The sequence below is a fragment of the Salmo trutta genome, chromosome 13, assembly GCF_901001165.1.
Source record: "Salmo trutta chromosome 13, fSalTru1.1, whole genome shotgun sequence".
NCBI lineage: Eukaryota > Metazoa > Chordata > Actinopteri > Salmoniformes > Salmonidae > Salmo > Salmo trutta.
Window position 1 is genome coordinate 86,870,691 of NC_042969.1, and position 18,312 is coordinate 86,889,002.

An 18,312-nucleotide genomic window follows, 5' to 3' on the forward strand; every position below is an offset into this window, starting at 1 on the left:
TCCTTACATATAGCCTTACTCTTTACATGTATATACACTATTACTACAATTACTATACACACTGATGCCTATGAGATAAAGTCATGTGTAACTTGCACTACTAAAGGAATTATGCCTTCCAGAAAAGCCATGTGGATATGCCCAATTAAATTCTCTATCTCCACACGGTTTAAACAAAGAACTAGATTTCACCTCCTGCCTATAAGCCAAATTTCAACTGTTTATACAAGAACACTGTCCATATCAGATTTTTCATATCGTTTATGAGTTAACCCCGCATTATAATGAACAGCCCAGGCCTGATGTCCTTTGTAGTAAGCTATCTCATGAATTTACAGTGGGGAGAACAAGTATTTGATACACTGCCGATTTTGCAGGATTTCCTACTTACAAAGCATGTAGAGGTCTCAAATTTTTATCATAGGTACACTTCAACTGTGAGAGACGGAATCTAAAACGAAAATCACATTGTATGATTTTTAAGTAATTAATTGGCATTTTATTGCATGACATAAGTATTTGATACATCAGAAAAGCAGAACTTCATATTTGGTACAGAAACCTTTGTTTGCAATTACAGAGATCCCTGCAGCAGGGATTTTGGCCCACTCCTCCATACAGACCTTCTCCAGATCCTTCAGGTTTCGGGGCTGTCGCTGGGCAATACGGACTTTCAGCTCCCTCCAAAGATTTTCTATTGGGTTCAGGTCTGGAGACTGGCTATGCTACTCCAGGACCTTGAGATGCTTCTTACGGAGCCACTCCTTAGTTGCCCTGGCTGTGTGTTTCGGGTCGTTGTCATGCTGGAAGACCCAGCCACGACCCATCTTCAATGCTCTTACTGAGGGAAGGAGGTTGTTGGCCAAGATCTCGCGATACATGGCCCCATCCATCCTCCCCTCAATACGGTGCAGTCGTCCTGTCCCCTTTGCAGAAAAGCATCCCCAAAGAATGATGTTTCCACCTCCATGCTTCACGGTTGGGATGGTGTTCTTGGGGTTCTACTCATCCTTCTTCTTCCTCCAAACACGGCGAGTGGAGTTTAGACCAAAAAGCTATATTTTTGTCTCATCAGACCACATGACCTTCTCCCATTCCTCCTCTGGATCATCCAGATGGTCATTGGCAAACTTCATACGGGCCTGGACATGCGCTGGCTTAAGCAGGGGGACCTTGCGTGCGCTGCAGGATTTTAATCCATGACGACGTAGTGTGTTATTAAGGGTTTTCTTTGAGACTGTGCTCCCAGCTCTCTTCAGGTCATTGACCAGGTCCTGCCGTGTAGTTCTGGGCTGATTCTTCACCTTCCTCATGATCATTGATGCCCCACGAGGTGAGATCTTGCATGTAGCCCCAGACCGAGGGTGATTGACTGTCATCTTGAACTTCTTCCATTTTCTGATAATTACGCCAACAGTTGTTGCCTTCTCACCAAGCTGCTTGCCTATTGTCCTGTAGCCCATCCCAGCCTTGTGCAGGTCTACAATTTTATCCCTGATGTCCTTACACAGCTCTCTGGTCTTGGCCATTGTGGAGAGGTTGGAGTCTGTTTGATTGAGTGTGTGGACACGTGTCTTTTATACAGGTAACAAGTTCAAGCAGGTGCAGTTAATACAGGTAATGAGTGGAGAACAGGAGGGCTTCTTAAAGAAAAACTAACAGGTCTGTGAGAGCCGGAATTCTTACTGGATGGTAGGTGATCAAATACTTATGTCATGCAATAAAATGCAAATTAATTACTTAAAAATCATACAATGTGATTTTCTGCATTTTTGTTTTAGATTCCGTCTCTCACAGTTGAAGTGTACCTATGATACAAAGCATGTAGAGGTCTGTCATTTTTAAGTAGGAAAACCTGCAAAATCGGCAGTGTATCAAATACTTGTTCTCCCCACTGTATTGCCTTACTCTTTACATGTATATACACTATTACTACAATTACTATACACACTGATGCCTTCAGACTACTACTATAACTGCTGCTGCGATGCTTTGCCTTGCATCTAGCCGTAGCCTTTACATTTAAAACATGCAAATGGCTTTAGACGATATATCGGCGACACACTGCTTATATTTGCTGTGGTGTTACAGTTCCCCTGAAGAGGTATTCACAACACTGTACTCAATAAAACCCTATGTGATTTATTTACAGTTCCCCTGAAGAGGTATTCACAACACTGTACTCAATAAAACCCTATGTGATTTATTTACAGTTCCCCTGAAGAGGTATTCACAACACTGTACTCAATAAAACCCTATGTGATTTATTTACAGTTCCCCTGAAGAGGTATTCACAACACTGTACTCAATAAAACCCTATGTGATTTATTTACAGTTCCCCTGAAGAGGTATTCACAACACTGTACTCAATAAAACCCTATGTGATTTATTTACAGTTCCCCTGAAGAGGTATTCACAACACTGTACTCAATAAAACCATATGTGATTTATTTACAGTTCCCCTGAAGAGGTATTCACAACACTGTACTCAATAAAACCCTATGTGATTTATTTACAGTTCCCCTGAAGAGGTATTCACAACACTGTACTCAATAAAACCCTATGTGATTTATTTACAGTTACCCTGAAGAGGTATTCACAACACTGTACTCAATAAAACCCTATGTGATTTATTTACAGTTACCCTGAAGAGGTATTCACAACACTGTACTCAATAAAACCCTATGTGATTTATTTACAGTTCCCCTGAAGAGGTATTCACAACACTGTACTCAATAAAACCCTATGTGATTTATTTACAGTTCCCCTGAAGAGGTATTCACAACACTGTACTCAATAAAACCCTATGTGATTTATTTACAGTTCCCCTGAAGAGGTATTCACAACACTGTACTCAATAAAACCCTATGTGATTTATTTACAGTTCCCCTGAAGAGGTATTTACAGCACTGTACTCAATAAAACCCTATGTGATTTATTTACAGTTCCCCTGAAGAGGTATTCACAACACTGTACTCAATAAAACCATATGTGATTTATTTACAGTTCCCCTGAAGAGGTATTCACAACACTGTACTCAATAAAACCCTATGTGATTTATTTACAGTTCCCCTGAAGAGGTATTCACAACACTGTACTCAATAAAACCATATGTGATTTATTTACAGTTCCCCTGAAGAGGTATTCACAACACTGTACTCAATAAAACCCTATGTGATTTATTTACAGTTACCCTGAAGAGGTATTCACAACACTGTACTCAATAAAACCCTATGTGATTTATTTACAGTTCCCCTGAAGAGGTATTCACAACACTGTACTCAATAAAACCCTATGTGATTTATTTACAGTTCCCCTGAAGAGGTATTCACAACACTGTACTCAATAAAACCATATGTGATTTATTTACAGTTCCCCTGAAGAGGTATTTACAACACTGTACTCAATAAAACCCTATGTGATTTATTTACAGTTCCCCTGAAGAGGTATTCACAGCACTGTACTCAATAAAACCCTATGTGATTTATTTACAGTTCCCCTGAAGAGGTATTTACAGCACTGTACTCAATAAAACCCTATGTGATTTATTTACAGTTCCCCTGAAGAGGTATTCACAACACTGTACTCAATAAAACCATATGCGATTTATTTACAGTTCCCCTGAAGAGGTATTCACAACACTGTACTCAATAAAACCCTATGTGATTTATTTACAGTTCCCCTGAAGAGGTATTCACAACACTGTACTCAATAAAACCATATGTGATTTATTTACAGTTCCCCTGAAGAGGTATTCACAACACTGTACTCAATAAAACCCTATGTGATTTATTTACAGTTACCCTGAAGAGGTATTCACAACACTGTACTCAATAAAACCCTATGTGATTTATTTACAGTTCCCCTGAAGAGGTATTCACAACACTGTACTCAATAAAACCATATGTGATTTATTTACAGTTCCCCTGAAGAGGTATTCACAACACTGTACTCAATAAAACCCTATGTGATTTATTTACAGTTACCCTGAAGAGGTATTCACAACACTGTACTCAATAAAACCCTATGTGATTTATTTACAGTTCCCCTGAAGAGGTATTCACAACACTGTACTCAATAAAACCCTATGTGATTTATTTACAGTTCCCCTGAAGAGGTATTCACAACACTGTACTCAATAAAACCCTATGTGATTTATTTACAGTTACCCTGAAGAGGTATTCACAACACTGTACTCAATAAAACCCTATGCGATTTATTTACAGTTCCCCTGAAGAGGTATTCACAACACTGTACTCAATAAAACCCTATGTGATTTATTTACAGTTCCCCTGAAGAGGTATTCACAACACTGTACTCAATAAAACCATATGTGATTTATTTACAGTTCCCCTGAAGAGGTATTCACAACACTGTACTCAATAAAACCCTATGTGATTTATTTACAGTTACCCTGAAGAGGTATTCACAACACTGTACTCAATAAAACCCTATGTGATTTATTTACAGTTCCCCTGAAGAGGTATTCACAACACTGTACTCAATAAAACCATATGTGATTTATTTACAGTTCCCCTGAAGAGGTATTCACAACACTGTACTCAATAAAACCCTATGTGATTTATTTACAGTTACCCTGAAGAGGTATTCACAACACTGTACTCAATAAAACCCTATGTGATTTATTTACAGTTCCCCTGAAGAGGTATTCACAACACTGTACTCAATAAAACCCTATGTGATTTATTTACAGTTCCCCTGAAGAGGTATTCACAACACTGTACTCAATAAAACCCTATGTGATTTATTTACAGTTCCCCTGAAGAGGTATTTACAACACTGTACTCAATAAAACCCTATGTGATTTATTTACAGTTCCCCTGAAGAGGTATTCACAACACTGTACTCAATAAAACCCTATGTGATTTATTTACAGTTCCCCTGAAGAGGTATTCACAACACTGTACTCAATAAAACCATATGTGATTTATTTACAGTTCCCCTGAAGAGGTATTCACAACACTGTACTCAATAAAACCCTATGTGATTTATTTACAGTTCCCCTGAAGAGGTATTCACAACACTGTACTCAATAAAACCCTATGTGATTTATTTACAGTTCCCCTGAAGAGGTATTCACAACACTGTACTCAATAAAACCCTATGTGATTTATTTACAGTTCCCCTGAAGAGGTATTCACAACACTGTACTCAATAAAACCCTATGTGATTTATTTACAGTTCCCCTGAAGAGGTATTCACAACACTGTACTCAATAAAACCCTATGTGATTTATTTACAGTTCCCCTGAAGAGGTATTCACAACACTGTACTCAATAAAACCCTATGTGATTTATTTACAGTTCCCCTGAAGAGGTATTCACAACACTGTACTCAATAAAACCCTATGTGATTTATTTACAGTTCCCCTGAAGAGGTATTCACAACACTGTACTCAATAAAACCATATGTGATTTATTCACACCTGTGTAGATGTCCTGATGATACGTGTTGTCTGTAACACCACTTGACTGACTCTCTGCATCCCAAATGACACACCATATTCTCTATATAGTGCACTACTTTGGACCAGGGCCCTAGCCAAAAGTATTGCACTAGATAGGAATATGGTGCCATTTGAGACATAACCTAAATATCACAGAGTAGTAGGCCTTTAATACCACTTGACTGGGCCACATCAGCATTCTAGGGGCCACCTCAGCATTCTAGGGGCCACCTCAGCATTCTAGGGGCCACCTCAGCATTCTAGGGGCCACATCAGCATTCTAGGGGCCACCTCAGCACTCTAGGGGCCACATCAGCATTCTGATTGTGCGTGCTCCCTCCTGGAGAATCCAGACCGGCACTTCTTACCGCTGGCCACTAGAGAGCAGAATTATATTTATTTGATTTGTCGTGTTCTCTGCAGGGAAATTTCCCCCTGTAAGATATTTGAAGGAAGAAAGCTATTACTGTCTAGAAATATACATCACATTAAACCTTTTTCATTGATACTTTATTGTGTGTGACTGCATTTTGCACTTTATAGGAAAAATGGCTATGCGCATACATTTGATTTGATTGATTGATGGTTGTGAGTAACCACCTTGTTCCTGTTTTCTCCCAGGATGCACTCTCTTCTTCTATGAGACGGACGGACGGTCGGGGATCGACCACAACAGTGTTCCTAAACATGCGGCGTGGGCTGAGAACAGTATCGTACAGTCCGTACCTGAACACCCCAAGAAGGACTTTGTCTTCTGCCTCAGCAACTCTCTAGGGGACGCATTTCTCTTCCAGGTAGGAGGAGCTCCACGTGTGTGTGTGTGTTAGATGTAGTGTTCTAACCTGCTTGGTCATTGTTGTATTACTTGGCTGTATTCCGAGCATGCTGTAGTGTGGAGTAAAGGTCTGCGTAACCTCTAACCTCTGACCTCTAACCCCTGACCCCTGTAGACCTGCAGTCAGACGGAGCTGGAGAACTGGATCACGGCCATCCACTCGGCGTGCGCGGCGGCGGTTGCCAGGCAGCATCACCGGGAGGACACGGTGCGTCTGTTGAGGGCGGAGATTAAGAAGCTGGAGCAGAAGATCGACATGGACGAGAAGATGAAGAAGATGGGAGACATGCAGCTCAGTGCCGTGACCGACGCCAAGAAGAGGAAGACAATACTGGACCAGGTTAGAGAGAGAGATGGGAGATATTGACCATAGGGTGTGTGCAGGTTCATAGGGGAAGAGTAGAAGTGAAGGCCCGATGCCATTTAAGGTGTGTGAGAGTGTGAGCTCAGTTACCGACACCAAGAAGAGGAAGACAATACTGAACCAGGTGTGTGAGAGTGTGAGCTCAGTTACCGACACCTAGAAGAGGAAGACCATACTGAACCAGGTGTGTGAGAGTGTGAGCTCAGTTACCGACACCTAGAAGAGGAAGACCATACTGAACCAGGTGTGTGAGAGTGTGAGCTCAGTTACCGACACCTAGAAGAGGAAGACCATACTGAACCAGGTGTGTGAGAGGGAGGAGGGAGGAGGGGATTGAAGGAGGGACAAGAAGATGGGAGAGAGGAGAGTAGATGATAAAGCTCGTCACTGACGCCAAGGAGAGACAGAACAGTATTGATCATGTAATTAGGGGCCTACTACAAACAGGGCCTGCTACAAACAGGGCCTACTACAAGCAGGGCCTAGTACAAACAGGGCCTCTACAAACAGGGCCTAGTACAAACAGGGCCTACTACAAACAGGGCCTCTACAAACAGGGCCTCTACAAACAGGGCCTACTACAAACAGGGCCTCTACAAACAGGGCCTCTACAAACAGGGCCTCTACAAACAGGGCCTACTACAAACAGGGCCTCTACAAACAGGGCCTGCTACAAACAGGGCCTGCTACAAACAGGGCCTACTACAAACAGGGCCTACTACAAACAGGGCCTACTACAAACAGGGCCTGCTACAAACAGGGCCTACTATAAACAGGGCCTACTATAAACAGGGCCTAGACCCTGTTTGTAGAGACTGAGTCATGATGATACTAGATATCTGTTGTTATTCAGGTTAATGTTTGTTGTGGGGCCATGGAGCACTTGGCACTGTTAGACCCTGACCTACTATTCTCTTAATGAATCCCAAAGTTCATATCGTCCTTAATGGGTCTGTTAATGGAAGGCAGATCAAATGTTCCTTTGTAGTTTGTCTGTGAGGTAGTCTCTGGTTGGCTGCCTGGTTGGCTGGCTCACTGGTTGGCTGCCTGTTTGGCTGGCTCACTGGTTGCTGACTGGCTGGATGGGTGCCTGGCTGTTGGCTGGATGGGTGCCTGGCTGTTGGCTGGTTGGGTGCCTGGCTGTTGGCTGGCTGGTTGGCTGCCTGGATGGCTTGCTCACTGGTTGCTGACTGGCTGGTTGGTTGGCTGGATGGGTGGCTGGTTGGCTGGATGGGTGCCTTGCTGTTGGCTGGATGGGTGCCTTGCTGTTGGCTGGATGGGTGCCTTGCTGTTGGCTGGATGGGTGCCTTCCTGTTGGCTGGATGGGTGCCTTGCTGTTGGCTGGTTGGTTGGCTGGCTGTCTGCCTGCTTGGCTACCTGGTTGGCTGGATGACTGTTTGGCTGACTGGTTGCCTGGCTGTGACTGGCTGGTTGGGTGCCTGTTTGGATGCCTGCTTGACTGACTGTCTGCCTGGTTGGCGCAGGAAGCTTTGGCAGTGTCTGGTTACACATTGTGTTGAGCTGAATAGCAGCAGGCCTTGCTCCTCAGAAAAACCTGTCTGTCCCAGTCTGCGTCTCAAACGGCATGTTATTCCCTATGTAGTGCCCATAGGGAATAGGGTGCTATTTGGGACTTAACCCCTCATACTGTACCAGCCCATATCAGCCACAGGTCCTGTATTGTCCCCTCTTCTCTGGGCTAGTTGGCTCCTCCCCCCTGGCTGTCCCCTCCCCCCTCCACCCTGGCTGGCCCCTCCACCCTGGCTGGCTCTTCCCCCTTCCACCCTGGCTGGCTCTTCCCCTCTCCACCCTGGCTGGCTCTTCTACACCTCAGTGGTTCTATACCTCAGTGGTTCCACACCTCAGTGGTTCAACACCTCAGTGTGTGTTCCCCTTATTGCCTCAATGACAATGCAGATCATTATGCATTACATTCCTACAATACATTCCTCCCGCCCAATCACAGGTTGGCATTTGAAGATGAGCAAATCAGTTATTTTCTGCAGTAGCCTTTTCTTTTATACAGTAAAAAGTGCAGTGTTTCCCCTGTATTAATTGAAATAGTTGCCGCCACTCCAAAACATATTTAAAATAAGATCATCTTTGAGAACTAACAAACACCAAACTAAAAACTAGACAGTCAGGGAGAATCAAAAACCCCCCCAATACTTATTTTTTTTAAACCCCTTTTTCTCCCCAATTTCGTGATATCCAATTGGTAGTTACAGTCTTGTCCCATCGCTGATACTCCCGTACGGACTCTGGAGAGGCGATGGTTCGAGCCATCCGTCCTCCAAAACACGACCCCAGTCAAGCCGCACTGCTTCTTGACACACTGCTCGCTTAACCCGGCTGTACCAATGTGTCGGAGGAAACACTGTACAGCTGACGACCAAAATCAGCGTACACTGCGCCCAGCTGCCACAAGGAGGCACTAGAGCATGATGGGACAAGGACATCCCGGCCGGCCAAACCCTCCCCTAACCCGGACGACGCTGGGCCAATTGTGCGCCGCCTCATGGGTCTCCTGGTCGTGGCCGGCTGCGACAGAGCCTGGACTCGAACCCGGATCTGTAGTGTACACCTCTAGCACTGTGATGCAGTGCCTTAGACCACTGCGCCACTCGAGAGGCGGGAGGCAGACAATTTAAAATGGTAAATATAGCATAGGGCCAGCATTGATTTTGTTATAGTGTTTGAGTCACTCCGATAGCGTAAGAACACGGCATAAACCATGGAAAAATGTGTGGTATTGTAGGAAATTTGCTTTAAAACTTAAATGTGTTATCTCAGCCCCATCACAAAATACACTATATAATTAGATGTTCATCAGTCTCTTGGTCCCAGCTGTACTGTCTCCTCCTCCTAGATGGTAGCGAGGTGAACAGGCCGTGGCCCGGGTGGTTGAGGCAGTGTGCCTCCGATGATGCGTTGGGCTGACCGCATCACCCTCTGGAGAGCCCTGCGGTTGAGGATGGTGCAATTGCCATACCAGGCGGTGATGCAGCCCGACAGGATGCTTACGATGGTGCATCTGTAGAAGTTTTGTTAGTGGTTTTAGGGTCAAAACCGACTTTCTTCAACCTCCTGATATTGATGAGGCGCTGTTGCACCTTCTTCACCACACTGTCTATGTGAAGGGACCATTTCAAGTCCTCAGTGATGTACCCGCCAAGGAACTTGAATGCTTTTGACCTTCTCCACTCCGGCCCCGTCGATGTGGATGGGGGCGTGCTCTCTCTGCTGTCTCCTGTAGTCCACTGTCTGCTCCTTGGTTTTGTTGACGTTGGTTGGGAGACACGTGCCCTTGTAACCACTCTCAAATGCATAGACACAGCTATGGATGCAAAGACTGTCCATCCATGAGAAACATGGATGTATCAAACCCAGATTGCCCCTTTTTAACTGGGTTGTTGTGGGGTTTTTGTTGTGTTCTAGATCTTTCTGTGGGAGCAGAACTTGGAACAGTTCCACATGGGTCTGTTCCGGTTCCGCTGTTACCTGTCCAGTCTGCAGGGAGGGGAGCTGCCCAACCCCAAACGCCTGCTAGCCTTCGCCTCCAGACCCACTAAACTGGCTATGGGACGCCTCGGAATCTTCTCTGTGTCGTCCTTTCATGCGCTGGTGAGTTGAGAACTGACGCGTGCGCACACACACTCACACCAAAACACCTCCTATCCATTTCCGGTCAAACAAACTAGACAAAAGTAGTTATTTTTTTCTCTGAATTATGATCGTGATGATCCAACTCACCCATGTTCATCTGTTGCCTACTACCACTGACTGCGCAAATGTCTTCAATACATAACTAAACAACAATACCCACTACAAAACATGTTCTCTATTTAACTAGGCAAGTCAGTTAAGAACAAATTCTTATTTTCAATGATGGCCTAGGAACTGCCTTGTTCAGGGGCAGAACGACAGATTTGTACCTTGTCAGCTCGGGGATTCGAACTTGCAACCTTTCGGTTACTAGTCCAACGCTCTAACCGCTAGGCTACCTTGCCGCACTGTATGATGGATGCTATTTTTGCACGGTCTATTTGAGAGCCTGTTATTGATCGCTCTGCCACAATGCTAGCCTCCTCCACATAGCTGAGGTCGTTATCTATGTCTGCAGAACACTGGAATCGTAGGGAGCGCTAGAGGATAGCATTTATTTAGTTGGGAGTGGAGCGTTCAGCAGAGCAGTCTGGTGAGTTGGCTGATCAGTAGAATCCTTGTTGCTAGACACCTACATGGCCAGGGCCCTATGGTATCCTATTCCCTTTGTAGTGCGCTACTTTTGACCAGGGCCCATAGTAGTGCACTATATAGGGAATAGGCTGCCGTTTAGGATGCAGTCTTGTTCTCTCAGAGCAGGTGGGGAATCCAGGACTCGGAGAGACAGCAGGATGGAAGGAGTAACAAACTAAATCCATATTAAATAACAACACTTTCCCACAAAACGCATCCTGTTTCACTCGGCTTTACGCTTTCATCGCTCTCTCTCTCGCTCTCTCTTCCTCCCCCCATAAAACATCATCATCAGCTCTCCAGCGTTTGAAGGGATGACGGTAGTGTCGTGTCTTTGGCTATGCCGGATTAAGTGATATGACATGCTATTCCATAAAATCATTTCTCTGTAATTAATATTACCTGATTAAGCTAATCATGTAAATGTAATTAACTAGAAAGTCAGGGCACCCCGAAAGAATGTTTATAGAGCTGTTATCTTCCGAATAAACTCTTAAAGACCTAGTAACCTTTTACATCAGTAGCAGTCAATATTTAATCGTCACTTATTTCAGTCTCATCTGAAAGTTGTAAATTCTTGGTTATCTTCACGAACCCTGGCTAACAAGTTGAATCAGCAATACAAAATTTGGTTTAATTATTTATTTACTAAATACCTAAATAATCACACAGAATTACATATACACAGAATGGATCATACACTGATTACAAATGATGTCATAAAGGAAAACGTCCCGAGCGGACAGAACAGATATGACGGCTGGTTACACAAAGAAAGGGGGTTGGGTTTGAGTGAAAGAGCGGGAACACTGAGGAACAAAAAGGTTTTGTGTCTCTCTCGGGCCGTAGGCAGCTATGCTATCGTAAATACAATATCTTATGCATTCTAAATAACCGCCCATTTGAAAAAGGAAAATCTAAATATTTACTCTGAGCTGCGCTTCGGTAGATTGGTCATAGATAGAAGGCGGGGTTGTCCAGCATGGATCTCTGGTCCTCTGAAGAATGTCTAGTGGTGAACTGGAGCGTGGTAGAATGGATACTCTGTCCGTCCTCTCCTAGCCCACGTTTAGCGGGCGGAGAGGGTATCACTTCTATATTGAATAAGAGTTCAAAGTTCATACCAAGTTGCCATACTTTTAAGCTCATGCTATATTCTGGCTGGTAAAGTCGAAATTCCTCCTTTCGGCGTGTTGATCGTCATCTTCACGTTGCCATTCGATGCTAATTTCGTTAGGTTCTTGTTGTTCAACCAGAGCTCACGCTGAGGTTGGCTTAGGTGATCTTTGTCCTTTCAACGTGGGGACCGCAAGTCCGCACGTCCTTGGAGCAGGAAGTTGAATTTTCTTCAACGGGTTTATATAGTGGTGAAAGAAGGGCGTGTTTCATAGTTTACAACCAATGTCTGTTCACTTGGGCCTCTGAGTGAGCAGAGTGGTGTTCTTATGACAAACCGTTCTCTCATTAAGAAGCTAAAAATTACATTTCATCTTTTCACAAATAGTTTCATATTTAAACATTTAAATTTCAAAACAATTCCATGTGAATCTGATAACTAGAATGTGTAGATTTTCCAAGATACAGTTTATGACGTCCTGTCATCAGTAATCATTACCGAAATATGGTTCCATTTCCCACCTTTCGGTGTTCCCAGAATCTCCATGTTAACAAATTGGCTTTTCCAAAGTCAACTCTATAGAGAAGAGAGAGAGAAACGGGGGAAGGTATTTATGGGGGTCATAAACCTTCCCCAACAGGCCAACGTCATGACAGAGAGCTTTATTTGTAGTCCTGCTCTTAGCTATTATGAGTATATTAAGAGACAGTTGAAATCTTGATTTGAAGCGTTGAGAAGGAAAAGACCAGAAGTGTTTCTCTCAGTCTTGACATGGCCCAGAACTCCCGAGTGGCGCAGTGGTCTGAGACACTGCGTCTCAGTGCAAGAGGTGTCACTGCAGTCCCTGGTTCGAATCCAGGCTGCATCACGTCCGGCCGTGATTGGGAGTCCCATAGGGCAGCACACAATTGGCCCAGTGTCGTCCGGGTTTGGCCGGGTGGGTAGGACCGTCATTGTAAATAAGAATTTGTTCTTAAACTGAGACGCAGTGTCTCAGACCACTGCACCACTCGGGAGTTCTAGGCCATGTCAAAACGGAGAGAAACACTTCTGGTCTTTTTCTTCTCAACACTGTCTTCTAATCACTGATTTCAACTGTCACGGATGATGCTCGTGGTCTACACCGACTGTCCAAAAAACATTTTAAGGACACCTTTCTTAATAGTGAGTTGCACCCCACGCTTTTTTGGTCCTAAGAACAGCATCAATTGGTCGGGGCAATGGACTCAACAAGGTGTCGAAAGCATTCCACAGGGATGCTGGCCAATGTTGACTCAACTGCTCTCACAGTTGTGTCAATTGCCCGTTCACCCTCTGAATAGGACACATACAATCCATGTCTCAAGTCTTTAAAAAATAACCTGTCTACTCCCCTTCATCTACACTGATTGAAGTGGATTTAACAAGTGACATCAATAAAGGATCATGGCTTTCACCTGGATTCACCTGGTCAGTCTATGTCATTGGAAGAGCAGGTGTTCATAATGTTTTGTACACTCAGTCTTTATAACCACTAGTCCGTCCTCCTGGTCTATATATAACCACTAGTCCGTCCTCCTGGTCTATATATAACCACTAGTCCGTCCTCCTGGTCTATATAACCACTAGTCCGTCCTCCTGGTTTATATAACCACTAGTCCTCCTGGTCTATATAACCACTAGTCCTCCTGGTCTGTATAACCACTAGTCCGTCCTCCTGGTCTATCTAACCACTAGTCCGTCCTCCTGGTCTATATAACCACTAGTCCATCCTCCTGGTCTATATATAACCACTAGTCCATCCTCCTGGTCTATATAACCACTAATCCGTCCTCCTGGTCTATATAACCACTAGTCCGTCCTCCTGGTCTATATAACCACTAGTCCGTCCTCCTGGTCTATATAACCACTAGTCCTCCTGGTCTGTATAACCACTAGTCCGTCCTCCTGGTCTATATAACCACTAGTCCTCCTGGTCTGTATAACCACTAGTCCGTCCTCCTGGTCTATATAACCACTAGTCCTCCTGGTCTATATAACCACTAGTCCGTCCTCCTGGTCTATATAACCACTAGTCCGTCCTCCTGGTCTATATAACCACTAGTCCTCCTGGTCTGTATAACCACTAGTCCGTCCTCCTGGTCTATATAACCACTAGTCCGTCCTGGTCTATATAACCACTAGTCCATCCTCCTGGTCTATATAACCACTAGTCAGTCCTCCTGGTCTATCTAACCGCTAGTCCTCCTGGTCTATATAACCACTAGTCCATCCTCCTGGTCTATATAACCACTAGTCCATCCTCCTGGTCTATATAACCACTAGTCCGTCCTCCTGGTCTATATAACCACTAGTCCGTCCTCCTGGTCTATATAACCACTAGTCCTCCTGGTCTGTATAACCACTAGTCCGTCCTCCTGGTCTATCTAACCACTAGTCCTCCTGGTCTATCTAACCACTAGTCCGTCCTCCTGGTCTATATAACCACTAGTCCGTCCTCCTGGTCTATATAACCACTAGTCCATCCTCCTGGTCTATATAACCACTAGTCCGTCCTCCTGGTCTATATAACCACTAGTCCGTCCTCCTGGTCTATATATAACCACTAGTCCATCCTCCTGGTCTATATAACCACTAATCCGTCCTCCTGGTCTATATAACCACTAGTCCTCCTGGTCTGTATAACCACTACTCCGTCCTCCTGGTCTATATAACCACTAGTCCGTCCTGGTCTATATAACCACTAGTCCATCCTCCTGGTCTATATAACCACTAGTCAGTCCTCCTGGTCTATCTAACCACTAGTCCTCCTGGTCTATATAACCACTAGTCCATCCTCCTGGTCTATATAACCACTAGTCCGTCCTCCTGGTCTATATAACCACTAGTCCTCCTGGTCTATATAACCACTAGTCCTCCTGGTCTGTATAACCACTAGTCCTCCTGGTCTATATAACCACTAATCCGTCCTCCTGGTCTATATAACCACTAATCCGTCCTCCTGGTCTATATAACCACTAGTCCTCCTGGTCTATATAACCACTAGTCCGTCCTCCTGGTCTATATATAACCACTAGTCCGTCCTCCTGGTCTATATAACCACTAGTCCGTCCTCCTGGTCTATATAACCACTAGTCAGTCCTCCTGGTCTATCTAACCACTAGTCCTCCTGGTCTATATAACCACTAGTCCTCCTGGTCTATATAACCACTAGTCCGTCCTCCTGGTCTATATAACCACTAGTCCTCCTGGTCTATATAACCACTAGTCCATCCTCCTGGTCTATATAACCACTAGTCCATCCTCTTGGTCTATATAACCACTAGTCAGTCCTCCTGGTCTATCTAACCACTAGTCCTCCTGGTCTATATAACCACTAGTCCATCCTCCTGGTCTATATAACCACTAGTCCTCCTGGTCTATATAACCACTAGTCCTCCTGGTCTATATAACCACTAGTCCTCCTGGTCTATATAACCACTAGTCCTCCTGGTCTATATAACCACTAGTCCGTCCTCCTGGTCTATATAACCACTAGTCCGTCCTCCTGGTCTATATAACCACTAGTCCGTCCTCCTGGTCTATATAACCACTAGTCCGTCCTCCTGGTCTATATAACCACTAGTCCGTCCTCCTGGTCTATATAACCACTAGTCCGTCCTCCTGGTCTATATAACCACTAGTCCATCCTCCTGGTCTATATAACCACTAGTCAGTCCTCCTGGTCTATATAACCACTAGTCCTCCTGGTCTATATAACCACTAGTCCTCCTGGTCTATATAACCACTAGTCCATCCTCCTGGTCTATATAACCACTAGTCCTCTTGGTCTATATAACCACTAGTCCGTCCTCCTGGTCTATATAACCACTAGTCCGTCCTCCTGGTCTGTATAACCACTAGTCCTCCTGGTCTATATAACCACTATTCCTCCTGGTCTATATAACCACTATTCCTCCTGGTCTATATAACCACTAGTCCTCCTGGTCTATATAACCACTAATCCGTCCTCCTGGTCTATATAACCACTAGTCCTCCTGGTCTATATAACCATTCCATGGTCAGACCTAACCAGCAGTGTCAGGTTGTGTGGGTGAGGTGTCCTGTGTGTTAGATATACTCATTGCAATTACGCTGTCTCTGTGAAATGTCTCTCTCTTTCTCTCTCTCTCTCTTTCTTTGTCTCTCTCTTTGCCTCTCTCTTTTTGTCCATCTCTCTCTGTCTCTGTGTGTGTCTCTCTCTGTGTCTCTGTGTGTGTCTCTCTCTCTCTGTGTGTGTCTCTCTCGCTCTGTGTGCGTCTGTCTCTCGCTCTGTGTGTGTGTCTCTGTCTGTCTCTCTCTTTGTCTCTCTCTGTGTGTTTTTCTCTCGCTCTCTCTCGCTGTCTCTCTCTCGCTGTCTCTCTCTCTCTCTCGCTGTCTCTCTCGCTGTCTCTCTCTCTCTCGCTGTCTCTCTCTCTCTCGCTGTCTCTCTCTCTCTCGCTGTCTCTCTCTCTCTCTCGCTGTCTCTCTCTCTCTCGCTGTCGCTCTCTCTCTCGCTGTCGCTCTCTCTCTCGCTGTCGCTCTCTCTCTCGCTCTCGCTGTCTCTCTCTCTCTCTCTCTCTCTCTCTCTCTCTCTCTCGCTGTCTCTCTGGGATGTAGGTGGCAGCCCGTACAGAGAGCGGGGGGAGGAGACGTACCCAGGCCATGTCTCGTACCTCCTCATCCAAACGTAAGAGCAGGTTCTCCTCTCTGTGGGGCCTGGACACTACTTCCAAGAAGAAGACCAAAGCCCACACCACCATCAACCAGGTACCTGTCTATAACTCCAGAAGAACAAAGCCCTCCCCACCATCAACCAGGTACCTGTCTATAACTCCAGAAGACCAAAGCCCTCCCCTCCATCAACCAGGTACCTGTCTATAACTCCAGTAGAACAAAGCCCTCCCCACCATCAACCAGGTACCTGTCTATAACTCCAGTAGAACAAAGCCCTCCCCACCATCAACCAGGTACCTGTCTATAACTCCAGTAGAACAAAGCCCTCCCCACCATCAACCAGGTACCTGTCTATAACTCCAGAAGAACAAAGCCCCCCCCACACCACCATTAACCAGGTACCTGTCTATAACTCCAGTAGGACAAAGCCCTCCCCACCATCAACCAGGTACCTGTCTATAACTCCAGTAGGACAAAGCCCTCCCCACCATCAACCAGGTACCTGTCTATAACTCCAGTAGGACAAAGCCCTCCCCTCCATCAACCAGGTACCTGTCTATAACTCCAGTAGAACAAAGCCCTCCCCACACCACCATCAACCAGGTACCTGTCTATAACTCCAGAAGAACAAAGCCCTCCCCACCATCAACCAGGTACCTGTCTATAACTCCAGTAGGACAAAGCCCTCCCCTCCCCACCATCAACCAGGTACCTGTCTATAACTCCAGCAACTCTATAGAAATTAACCTGCATAGAGATCTGGATCTATATTGACTTGCTGTTTCTCCCGCAGGTCTTTGTTGATGGGGAAGAGCCAGTGAAAAAGCCTCTGGACGGGATCTATGATGTGGACACTGCCAGGGAGAGCGTGGTAAGTAGGTATCACTCACTCACTCACTCTCACACACTCTCTCTCACACACACACTCTCTCTCTCTCTCTCTCTCTCACACACACTCACACACTCACACACACACACACACACACACACACACACACACACACACACACACACACACACACACACACACACACACACACACACACACACACACACACACACACACACACACACACACACACAGGTAAGTAGGCAGCCAGGTACCATTCATCTTCCTATCTTGGTGGATAACTGATACTGAGGCATCAGTCAAAGAACAGATTGAACTCCATTTACAAAATATTTAGGCTGGTAGAGATACACTAAGTCGTTTTTTTGGGGGGTATCTGTACTTTACTATTTATATTGTTGACTACTTTTGCTTTTACTTCGCTACATTCCTAAAGAAAATATTGTACTTTTTATGCAATACATTTTCCTTGACACCTAAAAGTACTCGTTACATCTTGAATGCTAAGCAGGACAGGAAAATAATCAAATTCATGCGCTTATCAAGAGAACATCCCTGGTCATCCCTACTGCCTCTGATCTGGAGGACTCACTAAACAGAGAACATCCCTGGTCATCTCTACTGTCTCTGATCTGGAGGACTCACTAAACAGAGAACATCCCTGGTCATCCCTACTGCCTCTGATCTGGAGGACTCACTAAACAGAGAACATCCCTGGTCATCCCTACTGCCTCTGATCTGGAGGACTCACTAAACAGAGAACATC

The 18,312-nt window shown here is 44.9% G+C and overlaps 1 protein-coding gene across 2 annotated transcripts in view; it reads left to right on the top strand.

Annotated features, from left to right (window-relative positions):
* Positions 1–18,312, top strand: part of LOC115206681 (TIAM Rac1 associated GEF 1) — a 124,068-nt gene that overhangs the window by 55,540 nt on the left and 50,216 nt on the right. For both annotated transcript variants that reach the window (XM_029773879.1, XM_029773880.1), the window contains exons 7-11: positions 6,089–6,261; positions 6,418–6,642; positions 10,105–10,290; positions 16,640–16,789; positions 17,490–17,567. In XM_029773879.1, coding sequence (XP_029629739.1) covers positions 6,089–6,261; positions 6,418–6,642; positions 10,105–10,290; positions 16,640–16,789; positions 17,490–17,567 — 812 coding nt within the window. The remainder of the gene's footprint in view (positions 1–6,088; positions 6,262–6,417; positions 6,643–10,104; positions 10,291–16,639; positions 16,790–17,489; positions 17,568–18,312) is intronic.